Source organism: Melopsittacus undulatus, chromosome Z (assembly GCF_012275295.1).
Source record: "Melopsittacus undulatus isolate bMelUnd1 chromosome Z, bMelUnd1.mat.Z, whole genome shotgun sequence".
Taxonomy (NCBI): domain Eukaryota; kingdom Metazoa; phylum Chordata; class Aves; order Psittaciformes; family Psittaculidae; genus Melopsittacus; species Melopsittacus undulatus.
The window spans coordinates 2,077,272-2,101,583 of NC_047557.1; the positions used below are offsets into that span (position 1 = coordinate 2,077,272).

At 39.1% G+C, this 24,312-nt stretch overlaps 1 protein-coding gene across 1 annotated transcript in view; it reads left to right on the forward strand.

The window, feature by feature from the left end:
- Positions 1–24,312, forward strand: part of DYM (dymeclin) — a 225,360-nt gene that overhangs the window by 43,201 nt on the left and 157,847 nt on the right. Inside the window, exons 8-9 of the mRNA XM_031045692.2 lie at positions 5,651–5,776; positions 7,407–7,549. Coding sequence (XP_030901552.2) covers positions 5,651–5,776; positions 7,407–7,549 — 269 coding nt within the window. The remainder of the gene's footprint in view (positions 1–5,650; positions 5,777–7,406; positions 7,550–24,312) is intronic.

Consider the following 24,312-nt stretch of genomic DNA (forward strand, 5'->3'; position numbering starts at 1 on the left):
TTGCATGGGGCTGTTGTGGCTCAAATGCAGGACCCAGCACTTTGCCTTATTAAAGATACTTAAAGGAGATACTGCTCAGCCAGGTTTCTTAACTGACAGCTTGTATGTGCTCTTTTCCTATTTCTACCACAAAGAAAGTATTTTGTTTTTGTTAAGTATTACTGTTTTGACCATAGATCTGTTTTTCAGACATTTGGAGCTTTTAGAGTGCAGTATCAGCATTGTGATACACTTGAAATAAGTGTCTGTAAAAGGGCAAGGTGGAATCTTGGTCCAGTTCAAGCAGGCTTCCTGTGAGAGTGTGAGATGCAAGTAGATGGTCTGGTGCAGTTCTCCAGCCCTGAATGCCCGAAGGTTGATAGCTCTGATGGAATTTACAGGTCTGCCACCACAATTAATAAATAAAGTAAATCAGTGAAAATATATGTCCTTAATGGAAGAACTTCCTGACCAGAAGAAAAGTAATACCCTTTCCAGTTTGTATCATAGAAGAATTACTCTACTAGTTTCTTCTAAAGCACTACTACATTTAAGTCTAAATGCAGAGCTGCTTTAAAGCAGTACCTAAGGGCCCTTGGGGTCTCAGAGGACCTTAAGATCTCTGCCTCCTACCTGACAAAAGGGATTAAGATGGAAGGTGTTGCTGAATTATGAGATTTTTTTTTGTCATTTGATTTTAATGAGTCATTGTCCAAAGATCGCTATTGTTAAATAAAATTCTTGGCCCTGGGTTTCCCACAGCAGAGCCTCAGACATCAGTTCTTAGAAAATAAATTAGTGATTGAGTGGCATAGGAGTAGGAGTAGCTCAAGCTGGTGCCGCCAGGGAGGGACCCAGAACAAAGGAATTCCTGGTGTTTCATATACCCTTACATTCCATTCACCCAACCATCACACGCTGTTCATGTGCCTTGCACATGCCTCTTGATCTGGTGGTGAATTCTGGTTTGGGGTCTCCTCATCCCTTATTGGGTTCTTTCCTTATCTTGAGGCCAGCTGTAAATTCCTTGTTATCTCTTTCTTGTTTCTTGCTCCTTGCTAACGGGATGCAATGCCTTTATCTTCCAATTTGCACTGGTCTCCAGGTGTTTGTTTGCATAACTAAGCGCAGGTTGTAAATTAAGTTCAGCTTTATCTAAGTGGGAGTTAGTTGCCTGTGGCCTAAGGCTGCAGCAACTTCACCTTCCCATGCTTAGCCACTTCTTGTGCTAGTTACTTCAGTTAAAGGAGTTCACCTAGCTAAACTTAGTTCACAACAACTATAATACAGATTACATGGTTGTTAAATTTAAAAGCATTCGCTGCTTTTGGAAGGAATCCAGTGACCTATGACTGTTTCTCATTGAAATATAGATATTAAAGTGTTCATTAAATAGATGCACACATTTATCTTATGCTAGCATCTAGAAATCTTGCACTTTGGAGCTCAGAGCCATCACTCTCTGAAGAATTCATAATTTAAGATAATCATAGATGCATGTGATAGGTCTTTGCTTTAGAGATGAAATGTGTGTATATATATATATATATATATATATATACATATACATACATATGCATATATATATATAGGGTTTGTTGCCAGAAATCAGTTTTAACGTGGGTGTCACAGGAAAGAACCTGGACCTATTCCATCTGCTTGAAGAAGAGGTGCTTGCTTTGTGTTACTATGTAAGAAACGTGATACCAAGGAGGACAGCTACTGTAGTAAGGAAAAACCCAAATGCAGGAGAGAAACTTGCTTTAGAGTTCACCATATACCAGATTGTTCCCTCATGAAAGAAGTACATCTGAAGATGGACAAAAGAATAATATCTGTTATCTTGTCTGCCTAGTATGGGAAAAATATGCTCCTGTGGGAGGGAGAGAAAATAAAGAGGAAAAAAGTTAAGTGAGAATAACTATTGAGATCTCCAAGAGAGAGAATTCAGGAGAAAAGTCAAAAAAAGACCTTTGCATGCCTTGGTGCACTCAATTTATCTGAGTTCTGTGGAATTTTTTTGTAAGACACTTGGGAAGAAAAAGGAAAACCCACAGAAACTCAAAACATTGTGCAGTTCTTCTGCTTTTCTGAAATAAATATCTAAGTAATTCTGACATGTAATTGATACATGAGTTCATTATTTCTGGTTTCCTCCTTATCTGCAAGCAAACAGTTTTCAGAGGAAGCTGGGGGTCAGCATAAATTCATGTAAAGTCATTCTGTATGACTGATAGCTTTGAATAAAAAAAGTGAAATTCAGAACCAGATCCCCTCACACACACACCCCCCATCCTATAGTCTCTCAATATAAATAAACACTATTTTCTTTGAAGCTAGAAGAGGTTCCTGGTATTTCTTGTCACCCTTCAGAAATGCTTGAGTTTCAGAAACTGCATTTGACCCTCAGTGGAGAAAATAACTTTTCTCTGAAGCTTTATACTTTATGCTGATAAATGAAGGGTGACTGTAGCTGAGGGGTTACCCCAGGTATCAGGCCTCTGTTTGTGTTTATGTCAGAGCAGATTTAGTTTGAACAGATTCTACAGGTTGAGTGGAATGTTTCTGCAGTTAAATGTGCCTTAACTGGGTTTTGGGTAGAAAGAACATGAGAACAAATCAGTAACTGAACTGCATGAATTTAGCTTGCTTTCTATTTTTGTTTCTCTTACAGTTACATAAAAGTATTGAGAGCAGATTCCCTTCTCTTCCCCCCCAAAAAAAGAATATTCTGAATACATTACAATAATCTCTTTATTTATTTCTTTACATGGAATCATATAAGAATAGAGAAGAGTTTTTTAATGTCTCCTCAAACTTGCTATTCCTCCTGTATGGTTTGTCAAAAACAATAAATGAATGATTGAAATGGACGAAAAGCACAGTAGACTTTAGAATCTGTTTCCTCTGAGCAGAGTGACCCAGTGCGTGTTGTACTGTGTCATGAAGTTAGCTTTTTCATTAATCAGCTGAAGGTTGGAGGCATTATTCTCCTATTCTCAACCCTGGTAGTTAGAAGCTTCTGATTTTTATTTTTTTGTTTTCCATATCTAAAAATAATTTTCAACCTATTATTTTGTTTTTGAAAGAAAATGGTTCTGTTTTGATAAAAAAACCTCTATTTTGATAGAAAAACATCCTGTTTTGATAGAGGAACATTTCTTTCTTTTTTATTTTTCCCTAGCTTAACCTCTAATAATCAATATTTGTAAGTCTTCCTTGCTTTGCCTGTGAGGAAGGTGGGTAAAGGGTTGCAAAGCATCACTGGTTTGGAGAGGGAGTGGGAGCTGTTCCTAGCTCAGCCTTGCTTCTGGCTGAGATGGATTTGTAGTGGAACCACATCACAGTGTAACCTCTGGCCTGATCTAATTATCAGCATTTACTAACTTCCTCAGTAGTGGGCAAAAAGTCAGGTAACTGACAAAACCTAAAAGTAATTAAAATGTACTTCATGATTTAAGGAAGAATGTTATTCAAGCAGTATGTCTCCTCCTGACCTGTAACTAGAAGTGTCACAGATTAAAATACTTGAGTCATGTGGAAGAAGATAAAAACAGTGAGTTTGCATAACCTTCTCTTTCAAAAACATTTTTGTATCAGAGGTAGCGTGGGTTTGCAATCCAGGAAATTGTGATTCCAGTTTGCTATTGCTTTGAGCAAATAGCTAATAGTCTCTTTGCTCAGAACTCTGGCTTAGAGCTTAGTTTAGCTGTGATGCATGAGACTCTTCTTCTCATGCTTTACAGTAATGCACGTTACTTGCAGCCCAGAATAGGATGATCAGGGACTGGAGCACCTCCTGTATGAATGGAGGCTGAGAAAGTTGGGGCTGTTCAGCCTGGAGAAGAGGATGCATGGGGACCTCAGAGCAGCCTTCCAGTATCTGAAGGGGGGTATAGGGCTGCTGGTGAGGGACTCTTCATTAGGGACTGTAGTGATAGGACAAGGGGTAACGGGTTAAAACTTAAATAGGGGAAGTTTAGATTGGATCTAAGGAGGAAGTTCTTTACTGTTAGGGTGGTGAGGCACTGAAATGGGCTGCCCTGGGAGGTTGTGAATGCTCCATCCCTGGCAGTGCTCAAGGCCAGGTTGGATGAAGCCTTGGGTGATATGGTTTAGTGTGAGGTGTCCCTGCCCATGGCAGGGGGCTTGGAACTGAATGATCTTGAGGTCTTTTCCAACCCTGACTGTTCTATGATTCTATGATTTCTAGCAACACACTTGAGGATATTAAAGTATCTGAGTGTGCCAAAAGTCAGACTGATTTCTTCTAAATGAAATCCAGTTCATTTTGGTAAGGACCACACCAGTTCTGATCTGAGACTAATGGAGCCAGTTTTACACCAGCCTGTCTTTTCTGTGGTTAATTTATTATGCTTCAAGAGAGATTGCACTGTAGTTGTTAAGTAATCTTTATATGAAAGAGCACTTAGTTTTATGTTTATACTTGTTTCAACTGTTAAGAATGAAATTTTTGGAACGTGACATTGTAAGAAAGAAAAATCTTGACATCACTGCTTGAACACACTGTGATGCTGACATTTCTTTAATTTTATTTTAAATAGAGACACTATAAAATATTAATTTGAGAATTATAAATAGATTTTGAATTTCCAGTAGATTGCAGGGTCAAAAAAACCTTGATAAGTGAAGCTGGGCACATGTTGTAACTTAGTGATATTGGACTGTGAATTGTAGTGTGTAAATTAAACAGTGGGGAAAGCATTAGAAGTACTTAATAACAATCTTTCTAATGGATTACTGGATGATACTGTTGCAGCAATTGAAGTACCTCCTTACTTTTAGAGGAGGTGAAAAGAGTCTTCGATTGAAAGGAAGAGTAATACTAGTTCATGTCAAAGTTGCATCAATGTGTTTTAAAAGGTTTAATTCTGCAATTTATTACTGATTAAGGAGGCAAAGGCCATTTTTCTCCCCCTTTTAAAAACAAAAAACAAAGTCCTTGTTAGGCAGAGGTGGGAGCAGAAATCATAAGATATCCCAAATCTCTGTCATCCGTTTTGCCACACAGGCTTTCCCAATTAACTTAATGAGCTTTGCTAAACTAATAGGCATCTGTATTTAAGCATCACAGCACATTCTTTAGAATTGTCTGAAACATCTTGAAACTTTATACTTTTACCTCAAAAATACCATTTAAAACTGAATGGCTGTATGTAGTATCATGATATCGTGAGCATTTCTTACACTTAAACTAGCATTTGTGTATTACATTTCTTTCTTAGGGATCTGGTTTTCCTGGCAGATGGATCTGTGTTTGGCTAGCTGGATGTTTCCCTGGCTTAGCAGGATGGTTTTGTGACAATTTTATTTAATGGGACAAAGGACACACTTTTGAGATACATTATTTTATTTTTAGGATGAAGTGTGGTCTGAAAATTGCATCTGGAATGTTCTGGGCAGTATCTCAGTGTTTTCACATTGTCTTGGCATGCGAATAAAAAGGTGCTTATATCTAAGAAAAACAACCCATTATTGGTCTGAAGTGATTCTGGGTTTTTTGAATGTGGTGTTTACGTGTTCCTAGTTGAAACTGGCTGTGGTACACAGTGTATAACCTCAGGTGAAGCTTCCAAGTGTTCTTGGAAGTCAGTTTGTAAACAAACCCAGTAGATTAACCTGTATAAATCTCCCCTTTTTTTTCCTGCAGAGATATTACATACAGCATTTCTTTGGAAGCTGTGACAACTCTCATCGTCTTCCTCTCCTGCCAGTTATTCCGCAAAGAAATCCTGCGGGAGAGCATCATCCACAAATACCTGATGCATGGTCGATGGTACGTCGTGTTCAGGGGTGGTTCCTAACGGCAAAGCAAATGTCTCTGATCGCTTGTAGACAGTTTGTACCTGAAAACAAATACAGTTTAACACAGTTTGATAGAAAGCTTGTTCTGCTCTGAAGAGAACAGAACACAAAAGAAAGCAGAACACAAAAGAAAGCGGAACACAAAAGAAAATGGAACACAAAACAGAACACAAAAGCAAACATTTGTACAGGCTGGTTCCAGGGCTACATCTCACAGCCCAGACTTCAGTAAAACTCCTTTGGAAGCCATTTTCGTTTTTTTGAGGGTTATTTCATTAGCTTAAAACAGCTTTTACTTTTCAGGATGGATATTTTTGATTCACTGTGGCTGTTTTCCTCTAACACTACAGTCTATAGAACGTCAGAATTGCTAATGGGCCTTTTTGTGGTACAAATACATAACCCCTCAAAAGACAGCAAATATGTGCTACTCAGTTGTGAGCTATAATAGTGCAAATACTTGGCAGGTAGTAAACTTGGTTGTGTGAGTAATACCACTTGTTCTGGTGAGTCAGTTGTTCTGTTTAAATACATTGTCATGATGACTTACATGCATCATCCTCTTTCAACTTTAAATACCACACAGGCAGACTTTTAGTAACTATATCTATTGTCTAGTGTTCTGGAATATCTCCTAGATGTAAGAGAGGAGAACTGCTATGGGATGATGTGTAGGGAAAAGAGGAAGGGTCAGCTTTGAGTCTGTGGGCAGACTTCAGCCTGAAGTAGCAGCAGGGCAGAGGTAGAGCCTCAGTATGCATGGAGTTTGGTGGTCCTTCAATCTCCAACTAATGGAATTGAAGGTTTGGGGCAAAAAGTGGAATATTTGGGAGAATATTGTCTAAAGGGTCTAGGTTGGGAGTAGCAGGTACTTGGCATCTGGAGAGAGGGGTGGAAATTTGATGTCTGGGAAACTAAGGCAACACCAAGAATTGGAGGGCTACTAGGTAGAGGGGATTGGAGTTCATCATTGCACATCGTTACAATTCTATCATCATGACTGTCTGTTCACCTCTAAATTGTATGTGAACAGGAACCAACTGTTTGCTTCTGTAGAAATCCTTCTCTGTTTTGGAAACAGTGTAACATTTTGTTTAAATCAAACAATTCTCATATGCATTTCTCAAAATCACTGATACGAGGTCAGATGTCATGTTGGTCTTTGCAAATGGACCACAGCTTCACAAACAAACACAAATATTGGGGTAGGAAAGTGCTCTTGTTACCTGTTCTATGTAACCAAAGCATAGAGCAAAACCTAAACCAATATAATGTTTCTCTCCCTTGCACAAATATTTTTACAGTCATGTTTCGAGGTAAAAGAATACACTTCTTCCACAAACTGATTGATTTAAAAGTACTATTGAAAAAAAGAAACCAAAAAATAGTGCTGTTAAAGGTGCCCCTTCAGCCTTCTCAAGCTGGTGCAGCTTTGCATGGGCAAGGCCTTGGCATTCTTTTCCTTTCCAGTCTGCTCAGCAGTGGGAGAGCTACTGTCTGTTTTTAATGGCAAACACCAGCCTTTGCACCCTGCCTGGGCTTTGTTGTGCCAGATTTTGCAAGTTGTGAGTCAACTAAAGCTGTTTTCTTTTTCTTTTCAGTCTCCCATATACCAGCAGACTTGTGAAAACTTTGCTGTATAATTTCATTAGACAAGAAAGAAGCCCTCCTCCGGGGACCCATGTCTTTCAGCAGCAAAGTGATGGAGGAGGACTGCTTTATGGAATTGCATCTGGGGTGGCAAGTGAGTCTTATTTTCTATAAATCATGCTTCAAACCTTGTGAAGTAACATCTTCTGTGTGACATCTCTTACAAGATCACCTGTAGCCCATTTCTTTTCTAGCATTTCAGTTACATCAGTGTGCATGCTCAGTATAGAAAAGGTGTCCAGATCATAATCATACACATTTTATCTTGACATGTGTTAGAACCTGAAGCAATTGTACCTGCAGGACAGCATGTGATAGAAGTGGCACATAGACCCTATTCTTCTTTTATTGAGATGTAAAAAAAAAACCCTGAACAAACAAGTAGTGCCCCGTTTGATAAATCACAACCTTCAAGTTGCTTAAAATATTGTAAGAAATACTTTTATGTGCGTATTTTGTAATTACTCAGTGGCCATGGTGACCTGCTCTGTGGCTCTGCTTGAGCAGAAGGTTGGGCTAGGTGGTCTTAAGAGGTGCCGTCCAGTCTTATGGATTGTGTGATGTAAGGGAGTGACCTAGACAGGAATATTTGTAACACATTGTAGTGTGTGCCTTTCCCGGTAGGTTGACTAATGTTTTTCCTGAATAGTATGACTAGATTCTGACCTTTTGTGGGTGGCCTGTTTGTTATAGACCAATATCGCCTGAACAGCGTGAAAGACTTGATGCTAGTTTTGCTAAGAAAATGGGGTTCTCGTGTTTGTTACACCATGTTTTGGTTGGTGGTTGCTCTCTTCCCCATACCAAATGTGTTTTATTGGTGTGTGTATTACATAGAAAAATTCTTCCTAAGGGTTTTTCATTTTCCATATAAGAATGAAAAAAAACGTATATTGCTAACACTAGAGGTTTATGTTACTTTCTTTTTTCTGTGATAAACTAAGTAACACTTTTCAAGTCAGTTGCTGTTAAAACTGATGCTGTTTATTTTGAGTTTTTGTGAAATCCATTCACTGGCAGCATCCCTAGGGGATATTAAAGTTCAAGCTGAGAGTGGTCTGCCAGAAAGTGTTTCACAGTCTGTGTCAGTGCATGTGGATCTCCTCACGGAGGCAGTAAAAGAGCATGTGTCTGTGACTTGGCACAGTTTAGTCTAGATACATCCCTGCTTCTGTGTAAGAGGAGGTTACACACAGCTCAGTGTGCTGCTGGAACATGCATCTTCTCTCATTTCCACTTTACGTGCTCAAGAGTTAGACCACTGTGGTTTGCATTGTGCCTGCAGTGTAAATGCTTCAGAAAGCAGTTGCTTGGTTTGCAGTTTATTTAAATGTTGAGTTGTGGTCAATGGTTCAATGTCCGTCTGGAGACCAGTAACGAGTAGTGTCCCTCAGGGATCAGTGTTGGGACCGGTCTTGTTTAACATCTTTGTCACTGACATGGACAGTGGGATTGAGTGTGCCCTCAGCAAGTTTGCCGATGACACCAAGCTGTGTGGTTCGGTTGATACGCTGGAGGGAAGGAATGCCATCCAGAGGGACCTTGACACGCTTGTGAGGTGAGCTGATGCCAACCTCATGAAGTTTAACCATGCCAAGTGCAAGGTCCTACACCTGGGTCGGAGCAATCCCAGGCACAGCTCCAGGTTGGGCAGAGAAGAGATTCAGAGCAGCCCTGCGGAGAAGGACTTGGGGGTGTTGGTCAATGAGGAAATGAACATGAGCCGGCTTCAGTGTGCGCTTACAGCCCAGAAAGCAACCGTATCCTGGTCTGCATCAAAAGGAGCGTGACCAGCAGGTCGAAGGAGGTGATCCTGCCCCTCTACTCTGCTCTCATGAGACCTCACCTGGAGTATTCTGTGCAGTTCTGTTGTCCTCAACGTAAAAAGGACATGGAACTGTTGGAACAAGTCCAGAGGAGGCCACAAGGATGATCAGGGACTGGAGCACCTCCTGTATGAAGACAGGCTGAGAAAGTTGTGTCTGTTCAGCCTGGAGAAGAGAAGGCTGCGTGGAGACCTCATAGCAGCCTTCCAGTATCTGAAGGGGCCTACAGGGATGCTGGGGATGGGCTGTTCATTAGGGACTGTAGTGATAGGACAAGGGGTAATGGGTTCCAACTGAAACAGGGGAAATTTAGATTGGATCTAAGGAAGAAATTCTTTCCTGTGAGGGTGCTGAGGCACTGGAATGGATTGCCCAGGGAGGCAGTGAATGCTCCATCCCTGGCAGTGTTCAAGGCCAGATTGGATGAAGCCTTGGGTGATATGGTTTAGTGTGAGGTGTCCCTGCCCATGGCAGGGGGTTTGGAACTGCATGATCTTGAGGTCCCATCCAACCCTGACTGTTCTGTGATTCTATGAAACAGAGAGGAAATTAATTAAATGTTTCCCTTCAAAATTTTTATTCCAGAGTCCCAACAGGTACATTCTTTCCAATTGCTAGGGAAAATTGCTATTCAAATGGTTTTGTGACGCAGTTTCAGAATGTGGTTTGTAATTTTGCTTGTGGTCAAAGAGTGGTTCTCTCTGCATATTCTCATACTGCACTCACCTTGCTTCTGATCTGTCTAGTTGCATTTTAGTGTCCTTCTACCTTAGCCACAGAGAAAATAGCTGTTTCCTCCCAGTCCTCTCCTTATTTGATTTGTAGAGTCCATCCAATTGCCACCACCCCTGCCTTCCTCTAGTGCCTCCAGTATTACGTGCACTTCTTTCATACTGGGTTTGCTTCTCTAAGTGCAAACTCCAAAGGTTTCAGCCTACGTCTGTTCTTGTCTCTTCCTACACTTCCACCCCTTCACTCCTCTGGAACCATTCTCTTAATGTCTCCCTTGGTGTACTCCTACGCTTATTTTCTTGCTCCTTTCATGAGTACCTGAAGTACCATCTCTTCTCCCAGTGAACTGAAGATTTTCATTTAAAGCTTTAAGTAAAAGAACCTGTCTAGAGAGTTTTCTAGCAATGTGCCTGGGAATGTGGAGAAAATAAGTACCTCATCCTGTTAGGAAATAGAAGTATTTTTTCTGTTTGGGCCCAAACAGTTGATTAATGATTTAATGTATCTATTTCCCTGTAAATGATGTTGGACTATAAAGGACTCCATAAGATTTCTACTGTAAATAGCATATTTGTCCATGTGTAAAGTCTTAAAATTAACCCTTTGCAGTCCTTTGTTTTATATGGCATCTGGTACGTTGGTAGAGTGCTGTACAGATTAGAAGATGGTAGCACAAACTGAGAGTCTTATTTCTGGAACAGAAGCAAGTTTAAAGCAATGAAAAAACACTTAGACATGATATCTGTGTTGTGGGTTTAGTTTTGTTATGGGGTTTTTTTTGTATTTTGTAATCTTTACAATAGAAGAGTTCAAAGAACAGAAGAATTGGAAACTCACTTTTATGTTGCTCAGACTTTTAAATATCACATAATGCTTAAAATAATTTTACTGAAATAGTCTAAATATAATCTACTTCAGATGAAAGGAGGTAGAAGCCTGGTTTTTAAAATAATTTATTTTTCATATTGAGTTCCAAGGTCTAAAATAATAAGTGTATTTGTCAGTTTGAAATTATGATTCTATGTCATACACATTACTAAGTATTACATTTCACACATTCTGTAGTTACTTGTACTGGAGCAGTAGATCAACAAACTCTTATGAGCATTGTACTTTAAATCCATCCCCCCCTTTCCTTCCTTGTGATTCAGCATTTTACCCTTTCCCACAGTTAACCGTCTCCTGCTTCTCATCCTTCATATCTTATTTTTTTTCCTCTTATAAGCCTCCTTAACCCAGAAACTATGCATCCAACATACTTGCCTCAATTATGCCTCCCTAGTTCGGCCTTTGACTGTATGCACGCTATCTACATGCAAGTTTCTCCAACCTACATACCTTGATTAGAATTGAATTGCAAATTATGTTGTTCTTCTGTAGTTAAATAAACAATTGTGGGTTCAGAAAGAGGGAGGGAAATGATAGTTTAGTTCTGTAACTTCATAAAGGTTGTTCTTCTGTACTGAGTCAACTTTGTCTTTGCAGTCCTTCTGTGGGTATGCAAGATAATTGTGCTGCTAGGTCTGGTACTATGTTGTTGATGTGAAGGTATAAATGACACCAGTATGCATGGTGATAGAAACGAGACTTCATATATGGGAAATTCAGTTTTCTTTGTTCACAAGTTACATTGAAATAACTTAACCTCAAAAAATGGTTTGGGGCTATTTTTGCTTTAAATCCCCTCCTCTTTGTTTTAGGAGTACCCTTATCATTTCCAGTTCATGGTCCACAGTTAACCAAGTTGAGAGAACTTTTTGTGGGCAAGCAAGATTTTTTTAATTAGCCATTTTTATATCTTGCACAATGAAATTGATGTTACAGTGAGGAGTTGCCAAACAGATGATATGCTAAGAAAAGAGAATGTTTGTGCTACTCAATACTGTTGAAAAATAAGTCATTTCAAATGGTTTCATTTGAAATTGTTGATCCAGTTTGTACTTTGCTGTTAAAAAGACTGAAACACTTTAATGCAACTTGTAGTAGTTAGGAGTAACTGCAACAGTAAGACGTAATTGACTTAATTTGTGCTATTTAGATGATTATGGATGTAATGGGTACGATGTTGTACCTGTAAGAAACTAATGAAAAGGCAGTAGCTGGATTCATCTTCATTAATCACCTAAGCAACCATCATCACTAATTTGGCCCACAAATGTACTGTCGTGGTATTCATCTAAATTGCAGAATTCAGTGTGTAGTGGTCAATTATGACTTGTTTTCTCATGTCTGTACTCTTTGGTTGGAACCAGACAAACATCTCTGGCCATTAATGACTTTCTATCATGTAAGTATGTACTTCACTCTTCATTATGTCATTCAGCATTAGTGCACTTGAAGGCATTGGATGACCTCTTTTGTACATCTGTGAGTTATATGTATTGCAGTTTATTCCTTTTATTTTCCGGTGCTATACATTGTTTAGTAGGAGTACTTGCATGTTTATCTTCAACTTTACAAGAAAACTGTTTATGAATATTTGGTGTTTTGTGTTTATCTTTTTTCTCTTCAGTCTTACAGAGTCTGATTAGTAATGTTTAGATTAAAACATGTCAAAGTAGAGAGACACAGAAAGCTGCTAATGATGTGTCTATTGTTTCTTATGATTCCATCAGGCTTTTTTTCTGCTAACAAATACTTCAGGCTGGTTGTTTTTACCTTCCACAGTCTTTTCATGATGTGTCACAGATCTGGTGTATGATCTGCTACATTACTACAACCTTGTCTATCTCCCTTGTGCTTAGTCAATGTTTAATTGCCTGTTCATGTTCACCATAATGAAAGTGTAGATCTGAGACTTCTTTCCCAGTTCTGTCTGTTCATCTTGCTTACAGTCTGTAGCAGCATCACCCTCTTGTCTTGTAATTGTGGTGCTTTAACCTGACTGCATGTGAAGATTTAGGTAATGAATAGACCTTTAAACTTTCTCTTAGTTTCTCTAAAGATGCATCCGAACTGGAGCACACCGTGTGTTTGTAGTTCAAGGACACATTCTCTGAAGCTAAGTAGTCGAGTATTAATAGTAGTGTAGCTGTGGCAGGCTCCGTCTACAAAAGCTGCTTGGCAAGTTGGGGTCTGAGCAGCTTCATCCTGACTGAAATCTGTGCTGTGAGGACCACAGGACCTGGTTTGAAGTTTGATTGAGCTACTGCCAGAGGGGGACCTAAATGCCCTCTTTGGGAGTCTTCGTTCTCTTTTCATGAGATAAAACTCATCTTCTATATTCTGTAGGACAGAAAAACGTTGCCTCTGGCATAAATCTCTGAAGGCCAGTAATGTATTTACCATCAAGGTCTTACACACTTCCTTTGACATACACTGTGTTGTGGTTTTTGTTTCTCTTGAAAGCTAATTTATCTTTGTGCTTCTTGAATGATGTGAGAGCATAGAACAGTTACACAACAACAGCGCTTTAGGTAGCATGCCTTGGTCCCAGGTCCACCAAAGGCTTGGGACTTTCAGCCACAAGGATCTGAAACTGGAAGAGTTGAGTATAACCCTTTAAGAAACTCTTGATCAGTCTTACAAGCTTCACCAACCTGTTTTTGATAAGTTGACCACCAGTGATTTGGAACTAGCTGGACAGGTGGCATAGGTTTTGCTCTGTCCCTCAGTCACAGCAACTGATGGCAATGATAGCAAAGCATCCTTTCCCAAAAGAGAAATTTATACTCTAGGATCTTGGGGTTGATAGTTTTAGGAAGTCTTCCGCAGTCTGGTTAGACTTACATACTTGCAGTCCCAACTGCACCTTGCACTAGAGCAGGTTGGTCCAAGCCCTGTCCAGCCTGGGACTGAAAAAGAATTTCATACTAAGCATTCACAAGGCTTGTACTTTTTAAAGTCTTCTGTAAAGCTCTTTTCTGTGCTAACAGACACAGTCTAAGCACATCGTGGGCTGTGAGCTGTGCTACTATGCTGACTAATGCTGCCTCTTCTCCAAGCCTCTCTCTGCGTTAATCCATCTCGTCTCTTTACCTATATCTATCTTGTAAGCTGTTTAGGTTAGGGACCATGGAGAGTATGTACAATAGATAGTATAGCCAGGCTGTGGTTCATGACTACAGCTTCTGATTTCTGTGGTTGTTCAAATCATAATTGTAACCATATGCTCCAGCTTGTTTACTGAGAGTGCTGCAGCAAGTTTCACGAGGTGTGCTGGTGATTTATCTCCCTGACATTTATCCTGATATTCCAAAACCTGAGCCGCTTCAAATAAACCATTATAAAAGAAAAAAAGAAAACCTATTGGCTCAGAAATGAATTTTCTTCTTTAATTCTTCAGGGGAAATTGCTTGTTAAAGGAAACCAAGAATCAAGCTGATGTATTATAACAACAAAAGTTTTAAAATCTGATATCTTGCAATGACTAGGGCTAGGAAAAGGAATTTCATGTAGGAGAAAAGGAGGCATTTCATGCTTTCCAAATGCTTTTTAGCTCTAGAGAATTACATACACTGAAATTTATACAAAGATAATTTTTATAATTACAAAATTTCACTAATCTGTTGTTTTTAAAAATACACTAAACACAAAATCTGTTATACTCGAGTTTTTCGTAAAGTCCTGTAACTTTCAACTAGGGGATGGTAAGAAATCCATACCTCTTCACATTACAATCCAGTGTCAGCAAGAGTGTTCATCTCCTACATAGAATTTATTTGTCAAGAAATGTGAACATGCTGTGAAAAGATTGTAAACACCCTTATTTCCACTTCATTTTTGAACATATTGCAAATGAAAAAGAGGCTTGGCCACACCATCTAGGAAATGGACCAAAATCTGGGAATTAAATTCTTCAGGTTCAGTGCCTTCTTCCAGTAGGCCACAGTGCTTCTCAGAAAGTATTAACAGATGTTAAACTTTTTGATGATCATTCTTCTGGGTGGTAGGTACAGGTATATAGTATTAATATGTGACTGGAAGGGTAGGGTTCTTTATACTAATATGGCATATTGAAGTGAGTCATAACTCCATAAGGCCTTTATTCTTCGGAACTTTGAAAATGCCTGCAGTGAACTGCTCAGGTTGTTCTGTTCTGCACTTTTTCTGACAAAAATGGCTTGGTATTTCAGGAAAAAGGACAGTTTATTTGGCTTCAGATGCACGGATTGACACTTATTATGAATGGGTTTCCACCTGATCTCTGATTAGTGTCAGCAACCCTGGAGGGTTGGAAGTAGAATGAGCTGCATTTCAGGTCAGGGTGAACTTCCTTCCCCAGGATAGGTGACCATAGATTTTCATTTTCAGTGCATCCGAAATGAAAATCTGCATTTTAACCCTTTCTTCAAATAACTCCTGAAGTCTGGTAGGTTTTTAACATATCCAAGATGAAAGAAGAAAAGCTTATTTGTATGATATTTATTATGCTGGGTATGGAATGGGCTACTGATAGGAGCAGCAGTTTTGAAACAGTTTTATTTGCCTTACCAACAGTCCTGTTAGGGAAGGGGACAAATTATTACAAAGCTTAATATAAATTAAAACAGTCTTTGCCTTGGAAAGCAAGTGGAATTTAACTAAAGATTACATTTTCATAGTGAGGGACGTAATTATACGTAGCTGGGAGATGAGGGAGGCAACATCTGTCACTTAGGTGGACAAGAGGAACAGTGAGTTTGCATACCTGTTAATTGCATTAAATCCTTAAATTAATGCAGCAGAACTTCCCAAGCACACATCTTGCAGATACAGCAGAACTTTGGTTTTTCCAATTATCAGTAGACATTTTAATTTACATAACAGATCAGATCTAATATATGAATTTGGTATGAATATAGCGTTATTCTGTGATGTCAGTTTACTCAACTGCAAGGTTTAGATATAAAGAGTAGTTTACATAAGGAGCCTGCAGATGAACTCTTACTTAATGCTGGTACTTAGTAGACAAGAATGTTCCTAGCAGAAGAAAGTGGTGGCTGTCTTGCCAATGCCTGTCCAGGAGGAGGTGGATAATTAGCTACATTGTTAACTAAGTCATTAATGCAAGTAGAAAGATGTTGCTCTAGCTGTTGAATATACATGGTACAAAGGAACACTGTGCTGTTAGGATATGACAGCTGTGGTAGGTTTTGCAGGGGCTCTAAGGGAAATGAAGCAAAACGTAAGTGTATTACAAAAGCAACGCTTTCAGTGGTGCCAAAACTTAAAATCAGATGAACACTTGAATCTGATTAATCTGTAATGAAAATATTCGTGTGCATGAGGACATCTGTAGTTCAAAATTGCAGTTTTGAAGATGCGTGCAGAAGCTTTCAGCCTTGGATCATAAATCTGTAACTTTTATTTTCCTAAGCAGCATTGTTCTCAGTTCTGTTGTGTAGTGTGTTTTTCCAGTTGTGGTCATTATGCAAAGAATACACTGAGTTTGCATAGCACAAGGCGAAAATATTTTGGGGGATAAGTGGACATGCCATGAAAATCTTGGCTGTAATGAATTTGGTAATGCTGAGGCAGCGTGAGCTTGCTAGAGCCACACTCCATCTGGATGTGGCTCATAATGTGTTTTCTCTTGAGCCTCGTTAGGTACATACTGAAGAGCACATATTTACTATGTGCATATATGGACTGAAGTGCTTGATTTTGAGGGTGGACTTCACAAATAATTTCATTTCCACAGTTTCTAATGAGTAATTTTTGTTTGAGAGGGAAAATGTTCTTCTTTACGTTAGAGCATCAAAAAGCTTGGAAGTCTTTCCATCTTTCTTTTATTTCTACGGATTATGGCCGTACTTCCTTGTTTTTGTAGACCAGTGGAGGAACTAAGCTTTGCAAAGAGTGATCTAAGATTTAATGAGACCTTTGACTAAAATCTTTGTCTTAAACCAACAAAGACAAACCCTTAATGCGATTATAGCATAGCTATTTTTTACCTAATGTTCTAGAAGAGCCAATGGTAATTAAATGTGTTCTGCCAAACTGTAGTTTCCAACACAAGTATGAGATTTTTACATAACCTGATAAATGACTATTTTTCCTTTTGAACAAGCCATCAAAAACATTTTCCGTCTTTCTGCGAAAGACTTCCCAGCCAAATCAGAGCAAAGCCAAATAGATCATGTGCTTAGCAATGTATTAGTAGAAACTATTTTAACAGTTGCAGATTTAAGTTTTATTTCCTTGTCCTGAAGCCAGTTACTATTGTTGAGTAATTTGGAGCTTTTCTCCTGTGATTGAAGTTTAAGTTATTGGTATGTAGTGGTTGTAGTATAGAGCAGTGAACATCCATTTTCATGACAGTTGGGTTTGTTTGTCAATTTTTCTCTTTCAAGTGAGTGGCATTTTCCACAGTGACTCACTTTGGGGAAAGAAAAATACTATTAACAAGAAAAGAATGTGGCACCTAGGAACAGACATCCTGGTGAAAAGAATGGATTTCCATTATTGAAAAATAAATTTCTGTATGACATGGAAATTCAATTATAATCCTTATAGGAAAGTGTGAATTTTTTCTTGCTTCTCAGTAATTTGATTTTTATTTGGATGTCGAATTTGTAGCAAGTCCAGAGCCGAGCTGCTGCCAGCCTGTCAGTCCGTGTCTGGCTGATGTCTGTGTCACGAGTAAGGGACATGGCTCAGACCTAAGTGATGAGCTGATGCTCAGCTGCTGACTGGGAGGGCACAGCCACGTTAGGAGAGGCTCAACACAAAGCTTCACCCTGATCATTCTGCACCTCCCTTATTGTGGGTGAAAAGCTGGAGCAAGTGGGAAGAAGTGTCATTTTGCTGGTGTCTGCAGTGCTAAGGATGCTTTGCTGATGGCAGTGCAATGTGGTGGCATTCCTGAAGGTGTGCACAAGAGAAGGTCTTTGAGTCTTAGAAGAACAGCATTGAAGTTCTAGTGGTGTTATAGCACTGGTGGTCTGTGAAGGGCAGGTTTGTAGAAAGGCAATATTTTCATTAGACCAGTTACAGCAGTTGGAATAGCACAGAGTTGTATGTGCAGTGTAACACCATACCTGTGCTGCTGAAACCATCTTCAGATGGCATAGCTTCTAAGAAATTAAGCTTAGGAGAAGGTTAAAAGCCTTTGATGTTTGCACCCGAAAGATTTCTCTAATCGTTTTACTGGGAACATTACAGGGAGCCTGAATGTAAATTCTGTTACCAGCACCATCGGTGCAATACAGTTTTATTAATCTCATCTTTCATCAACAAATATGTTTACTAAAACTAAGCGTTTTAAACTCAGAGCTGTATCTCTTTCACCATGGAATGCAAGGGAAGAACTAGATAGATGAGAGGCTGGAGAGGAAAGCACAGAAATACATCCCTTCTTGCATGAGTTTCCTATATTGTCTTTTGGTCTTTTCCATCTTCTGTTTCTGTCCTGTGAGACAGAAAGAATGGGCATGGTGTGGAGCTGGGAAGGCAGAATAGATGTAGGGAGGAAGATAACTCCCTGGTATCTCTAACTCAGATATGATTTGGCTGGCTGATGTGAAAGCTCTTGCCAACATGTAGGTAACTGTTGTGGACATAAAAACATTCTTGATATGAACATATGTGTAAGAAGTTGATGATAAACAAGCTTCCTTTGTTAGAGTATCTTTAGGGGCTTGCTTATGCAAAATAGAGAGCATGTTGGGCTGACAAGCTCTTGCACATTGCTTGTATTTAATATGTTAAGCAAGTGCTTTCATGTTTGGCCTTTCTAGATCAGTCCCTGGATAGTCTTTCTTACTTTGTGCCAAGCATCGCCCTTTTTCCCCGCTCATTTTGGAGCATTTAGTGAGGTTTGGAGTAGTCTGTTATCAGGGGAACTGCTGCAGTTCAGCAGACAGATTTTCCTTGGCCAAGATCCAAACCTTGCCTTCCTTTTGTGGATATTAGTAATGACAGAGTTGTCACTCTTCTGCTGAGCAGTGTGGGTAATAAATTGGAAACTAGGTTTTCATAAGAGAATTGTGGTCAGGAGCAGGACAAGGTTTTCTGTCTAAATGAAAAATTTCAGATGATTCTAACTCTGGAACAGGTCCTTATGATTATTAAAAGACTGATTTTTTTTTTTGCATTCCTGCTAATATTTTGCATTTTTGCTCAGCATTATGAGAACCTGTAGCTGATAAATGTGCAGACCTGTATTCTCTGACTGAACTAAGAACTACTTTCCCACTGGTCTCAGTTCACACAAACCCCTTGCATTATTGAGCTGATGTTATGCTGCAGCTGACATTCAAGATCAGTTTAAGCCCATTTCTTTCTGCCATGCACATACATGAGTCTTCTGTATTAAGCAGTTATTGCAGGACTTCAAGTTTCAACATGTTTCTGGGGCAATGTATAAGTCTTTAGGGTGCTTGAGGGTGAAAGGCTTTTATCACTAGGTTTCTCAGGTCACATTTAGCTGGCCATTAGTAATAAGGCTTCAGTAAGGTGTTGAAGGTTGGCTTCCCAGACTTGTTTTGCACTTCACATCTTGTGAAGAAAATACTTAAAATGTGCATATGTTCGTTGGAAACCCTGCTCATAGAACACATGGTGATTATAATGGGATACACAGGGCTGTCAAGAGGACGTCCTGCATCAGGTCTTTATTCTTTCCACCTGTAATTGCTGTCCTGTGTCATTCCTGTCTACGGCTGCCTGTCTACACCTGTGAGATACCCTAATCGCTGCTCACAGTTAGTGCTGTGGCTGATGGGTTTTAGGAAGAGGCAGGAGGTCTGTCTTATGTATTGGTGTGCTTTTGATTTTCTTTGGGGGTTTTATTTTCTTTCCCTCCTCTCTCTTCTTTTAATGAGGTTTTACATTAGAGAAATCCAACCATTAGAAACCCTGAGATGTCTGTCATATACCTAGGTATGAAACCATGGGATAAGGTGAATCTATAAATTCTTCTGAGCCCTTCAGAATGTCTAGTTTTCAGCAGATCTGAATTAGGGCTTAAATAAGCTAGGACTATACAGACAAGAAGTAGCTCTTTTGCAACTGGTTCTTACTGTACCAGTCATGTAATATCTGTCTAAATACATTGTTTTGTGAATTGAAATTAGAAGTGGGGAAAAGGATTAGACAGTAGGATGCAAGAGAAGTGAATCATTTGCTGAGAACCATCTTGGCTATTTTTTCCTCAGTGTTCTCAAGGAAAACCCTGTATTATAGTTATCAGCCTTACAGACTTTTATTTTGGACTGGCAAAGGAACATGTCATTTCTTTAAAGAGAAATTTAACTAAAGGCTGCCTGCCTGGAGGCTTGTCTTTTCTCCAACTGCATAAGCTGGTCTTACATTACTCTTTGAATACTTTGCTTTTGAAGTTTTTGTGTAAACATATTGGAAGCTGTGCAGTTCTTTTCAAGAAAGAGAACAGACCCTGAGGATTGCCATTAAACATAAATGACAATGGCAAATTACAGGGTGTGTGGTATAAAAGCCTTCCTATTGCTCTGCGTGGAAGAGCATGGAAGAGTACGAGTATTTATGGCTTTAAAAATGGGTATGATGCTAGTTGTGGGGTGTGTTTATGCACTAAGACATCGTGTGCTCATGCAGCATCCTAGTAGCTTCAGTGGAAATGAGCCTAAGCTTTCAACTCTGTAGCTGTAGCAAAGGTACTGAATACTTGTAGGGAAAAAGGGACACTTCTTGACGATGCTCTGTGATTTATAGTGATGGAGGAAATATGGGAGCATTTCATTTTTCCCAGTATATCAGTTGGAATATATATATTTTTAAAAAGCAATTATGTTGAAAATAATCAGAAAACCACCATTAGAACAAATGCAAAATCACAGTATTTAAGCATTTGAAGAAAGAAGGTGGTGCAGCTTGCAGTCAGAAACCAGGTATGTCGTGTGGTACAGCGTGCATGGAGCACCTTGATATCTGGTAGGAACACTGATAAATGTCTCCAGCCACCTGTGTTCCTGAGACTGTACATCTTTCAGAGAAGAGCTTAGAGCTTAAGATACAGATTCAGAATCTCTTGATATCTGGATATGTAAATAATAGTATGAAGAACTTGTATTTCTGTAGTCAACTGTGAGCATTTAGGTCTTTTGTGTTAAGTGTTGTTTCTTACAGAGAAGAGTGGGAAAGGGAACAAAATAAGTTTGAAGAAAACAGTTTCGCTAAAAAGGTGTAATTATTTTATTTTCCAAATACATTGTTCGGAACACCACTGGATATCTGTAGTGCAAGGCCAAACAAGGTGCGATGACGTGCGTGACAAATTGCCTATACAGGAAACTGTTCTTTTAGAATTTTAGAGGTTCTAAAATACAATAACTGCTTTAAAAACATGGCTGGGAAGTAGAACAGTAATAGGCAATTTTTGAAACGTAATGAGTTAACACCAAATTGCTTAAAGGGTACTTGCTAGGATACATTAGTGGGCTATTTGTGGTCTTGTGGTGGGTGGCAATCAGGCTTAGCAGCTGGAATGCCTGTGACAGCCTCTGATCAACAGGATTTATCATCCTGCTTTTGAGACCTAATGCCTACCTCAAAAATGATTTGTACAGTCTAATCAGAAACAACGCTTGTGCTAAGTAATGGAATAAAGATTCCTTTGGGTTGGAAGGTCTCTCTCTGGAGAAAAAGTAGTTGTTGTAAATCTAAAAGTAAAGTGCTAAAACCACATATATTCTCTTCATCCATAGAATTCACTAGGAAGCTGTATGTCCTGGTGTGGAATATATACTAAGTTTTGGCAGGAGGGATTGTTCCCACACATGCCTTTCAAACAGCTGATAAGTGGAAGTGAAGCAGCTGCTTGCAAATTTATCACCTCAGTCTCCTGGAGGAAAAAGTAAATACAAATATTTCTGTTCTGGGAATAGAAACAGAGCCGTTGCTGCTCATGGTGAGCCACTGTGAGTGTTGGTGCGTGCACAGGAAGGGCTTGATTCAAACGTGCATCTCCATACAGTAAAATACGTTATCTCTGTATTTCCACAATGATCTGGTTGTTGAGCCTCAAGAAAATGAATTAACAGCATCAAATCTGGAGCATCTTAATTGAGATTAAAAAAAAACCCCAAAACCAAACAGGTTCGTTACGAGAATAATGGCAAATCAGAGCACTACTCTAAGCAGGCACAGTCCCATCCTTAACTAAATAGTGGACTCCATTGCTATAAAGGCTGACCTTAATTGAGATTTTCCATGAGTTTTCCTGTTGCCAAATATTTAGTAGAATGAGTCAAATGATTGAAGTCTACTTGCTATGGGGACAACTTTTGCAAGCAGGATAATTTAAAGAAGGTGAACAACCAAGAAGGGAGTGGAGGCAAAGGATTCTTCCACTGACATTGTCAGAAGCAGCATTGGTCTTCCAGGGTCTCTCTCAAACAATCCAGAGCATCTGCTCCTGCAATCAAACCCAACATCTGTACAGCAACTTAACAGCAACTTACCGAGGTAGGCCTGCTGTTTTAACTAGCCTCAGTAGTAGACTGGTGGTCATTAAGAGGAGTTTGTCAACATGTTTAAACATGATCTCACGTTGTTATGGAGAAAGCTTGATTGATTTCAGGCTTTTTCACCCCCCCCTCCTCTCGACTTTCTCTTCTGTTATTCATTTTGGGGATTTTGTGTGCTGTTATTTCTATTAAAAATTAAATTAGGGATTTGCTGTACAACACAGCGGTGTTTGTTACTTCTAGGACAGGGTCACTGCAACCTGGGAGATGGACAGAAGCTATAGAGCCTCTGATTTTGTAACAGTTGTCCTTGGACAGGACTGACATGTAATCTAGGTTAGAGAACTGCTTATTATGTAAAGGTTTTATGCAACTGAAAGTGCAGCATTTTACATTTTTGCAATTAAGTTGTCCTGAAATACTCTTAGCATAGATGGAAAATGTGCTCATTAGCCATGTTGCTATTCTTGCCCAATGTTCTGTTTGATTTGTCTGTAAACTTTTAACTTGCAGTGGCTGCTGTCACTATGTTTTTTTGTTAAAATTACTGTATTGGTAAGAATTGCTTATTAATGAAGATTTGTATAAATTTCCCCTTTTTTGAAATGTATTTATTTTCCTATCCTGACTCCTAAAACACTGTTAAGCTTTGCAAAAGTTGTTGTACTGTTTCCCAAACAATTTTTAGCTGCTGTACCAGTCACAAAACAAAGTTTTGGTGACAGCTCTTGCTGCAATCAAGTGATTTAATTGCAGCATTAAAATGAGCAAATGCAGGGGAAAAACTACTGAGTGTGGCTGGTCTGAGTGCATTTGCCATTTATGCTAGTGCTGTTTCATGAATTGAAAATACATTATGTTTAATCTGGGCTCTCCTGGGACTGTGTAAGCTTACTAAATAAGTGCATCAAGTACTGTGAAAAAAAGCAAATTGTAGACTGTAATAGTGGAAGACTCTTCTTCCACTGTTTTTCTGTTCCCTTAGTGCATTCCGTCTGTTTATAAAAGTCTCTCAGATACGAAGGTTTAGGTAAACTTACTCTGAACAACATATAGAGACTAAAATTTAATAATTACTTTCTGGATCAGTCGTCTGAAACGTTTTAAACATAGTCCCATGTAGCTTGTCTAGTCAGGTTAGTGATTTGTCACATAATTTGTAGCTACTTGTGGAATTTTTGTTCCTGCTAAATAGAAAACGTTTATCTTTGCCATTTGGCTTCTTAATGTTTTCAGTGGAAGAAGAAAAAATAACCTTGTGCGCTTTTGCAGTCTGTGTATTGGAAAATAATGTGTTCCCAATCACTGTTGCAGTGTTTCTTTTCCTGTCTTTTTAATAGCATCTTCCCTCCCCCAGCTCTATGTTTTTCACTCTCGCTCCCTACCGCAGCCACCACGAGTCTCTTAAAACTCATGGCATGCTCTGAAATTTGAAGTCACTTTTTAAGTCATTTCAGCCTCTTACTGGTATGTCAAGAACTGACATATTCGCAATTTGCCGTAGTCAGTTCACGAAGCATAGAAGCTGTGTAAAAGTTTGCTTCATCATATATATAGAGTTCTCCAGTTAATTAATTTTAAATTAAATTTTCACTGTGGTTTGGCACATACTTGAAACAAGCAGAAGGCAACTACTAAAGATGGAAACCTGAAATTCTTGCGATTATTGCACCTTATGTACCAATTAATCCCCTTGTTATGTAGAACTGACATTTTCCCTGTCACTTCTGCCTCCCTAGGAGGCAGACTTTGAAAAGAAATAAATTAGAATTTATAGTTCAGTCTGGTTAGTGTGGGTGTCATGCTAGACATAATTCCTTACGAAGTGTGGTGTCCGTTATGGAAATTGTCATTGTATCCTTTCTCAAGCGTAGGAAGGGATCTTATAATTTCCCAGAATGCCAAATGCTTTTAACTAGAATTGAATGTGG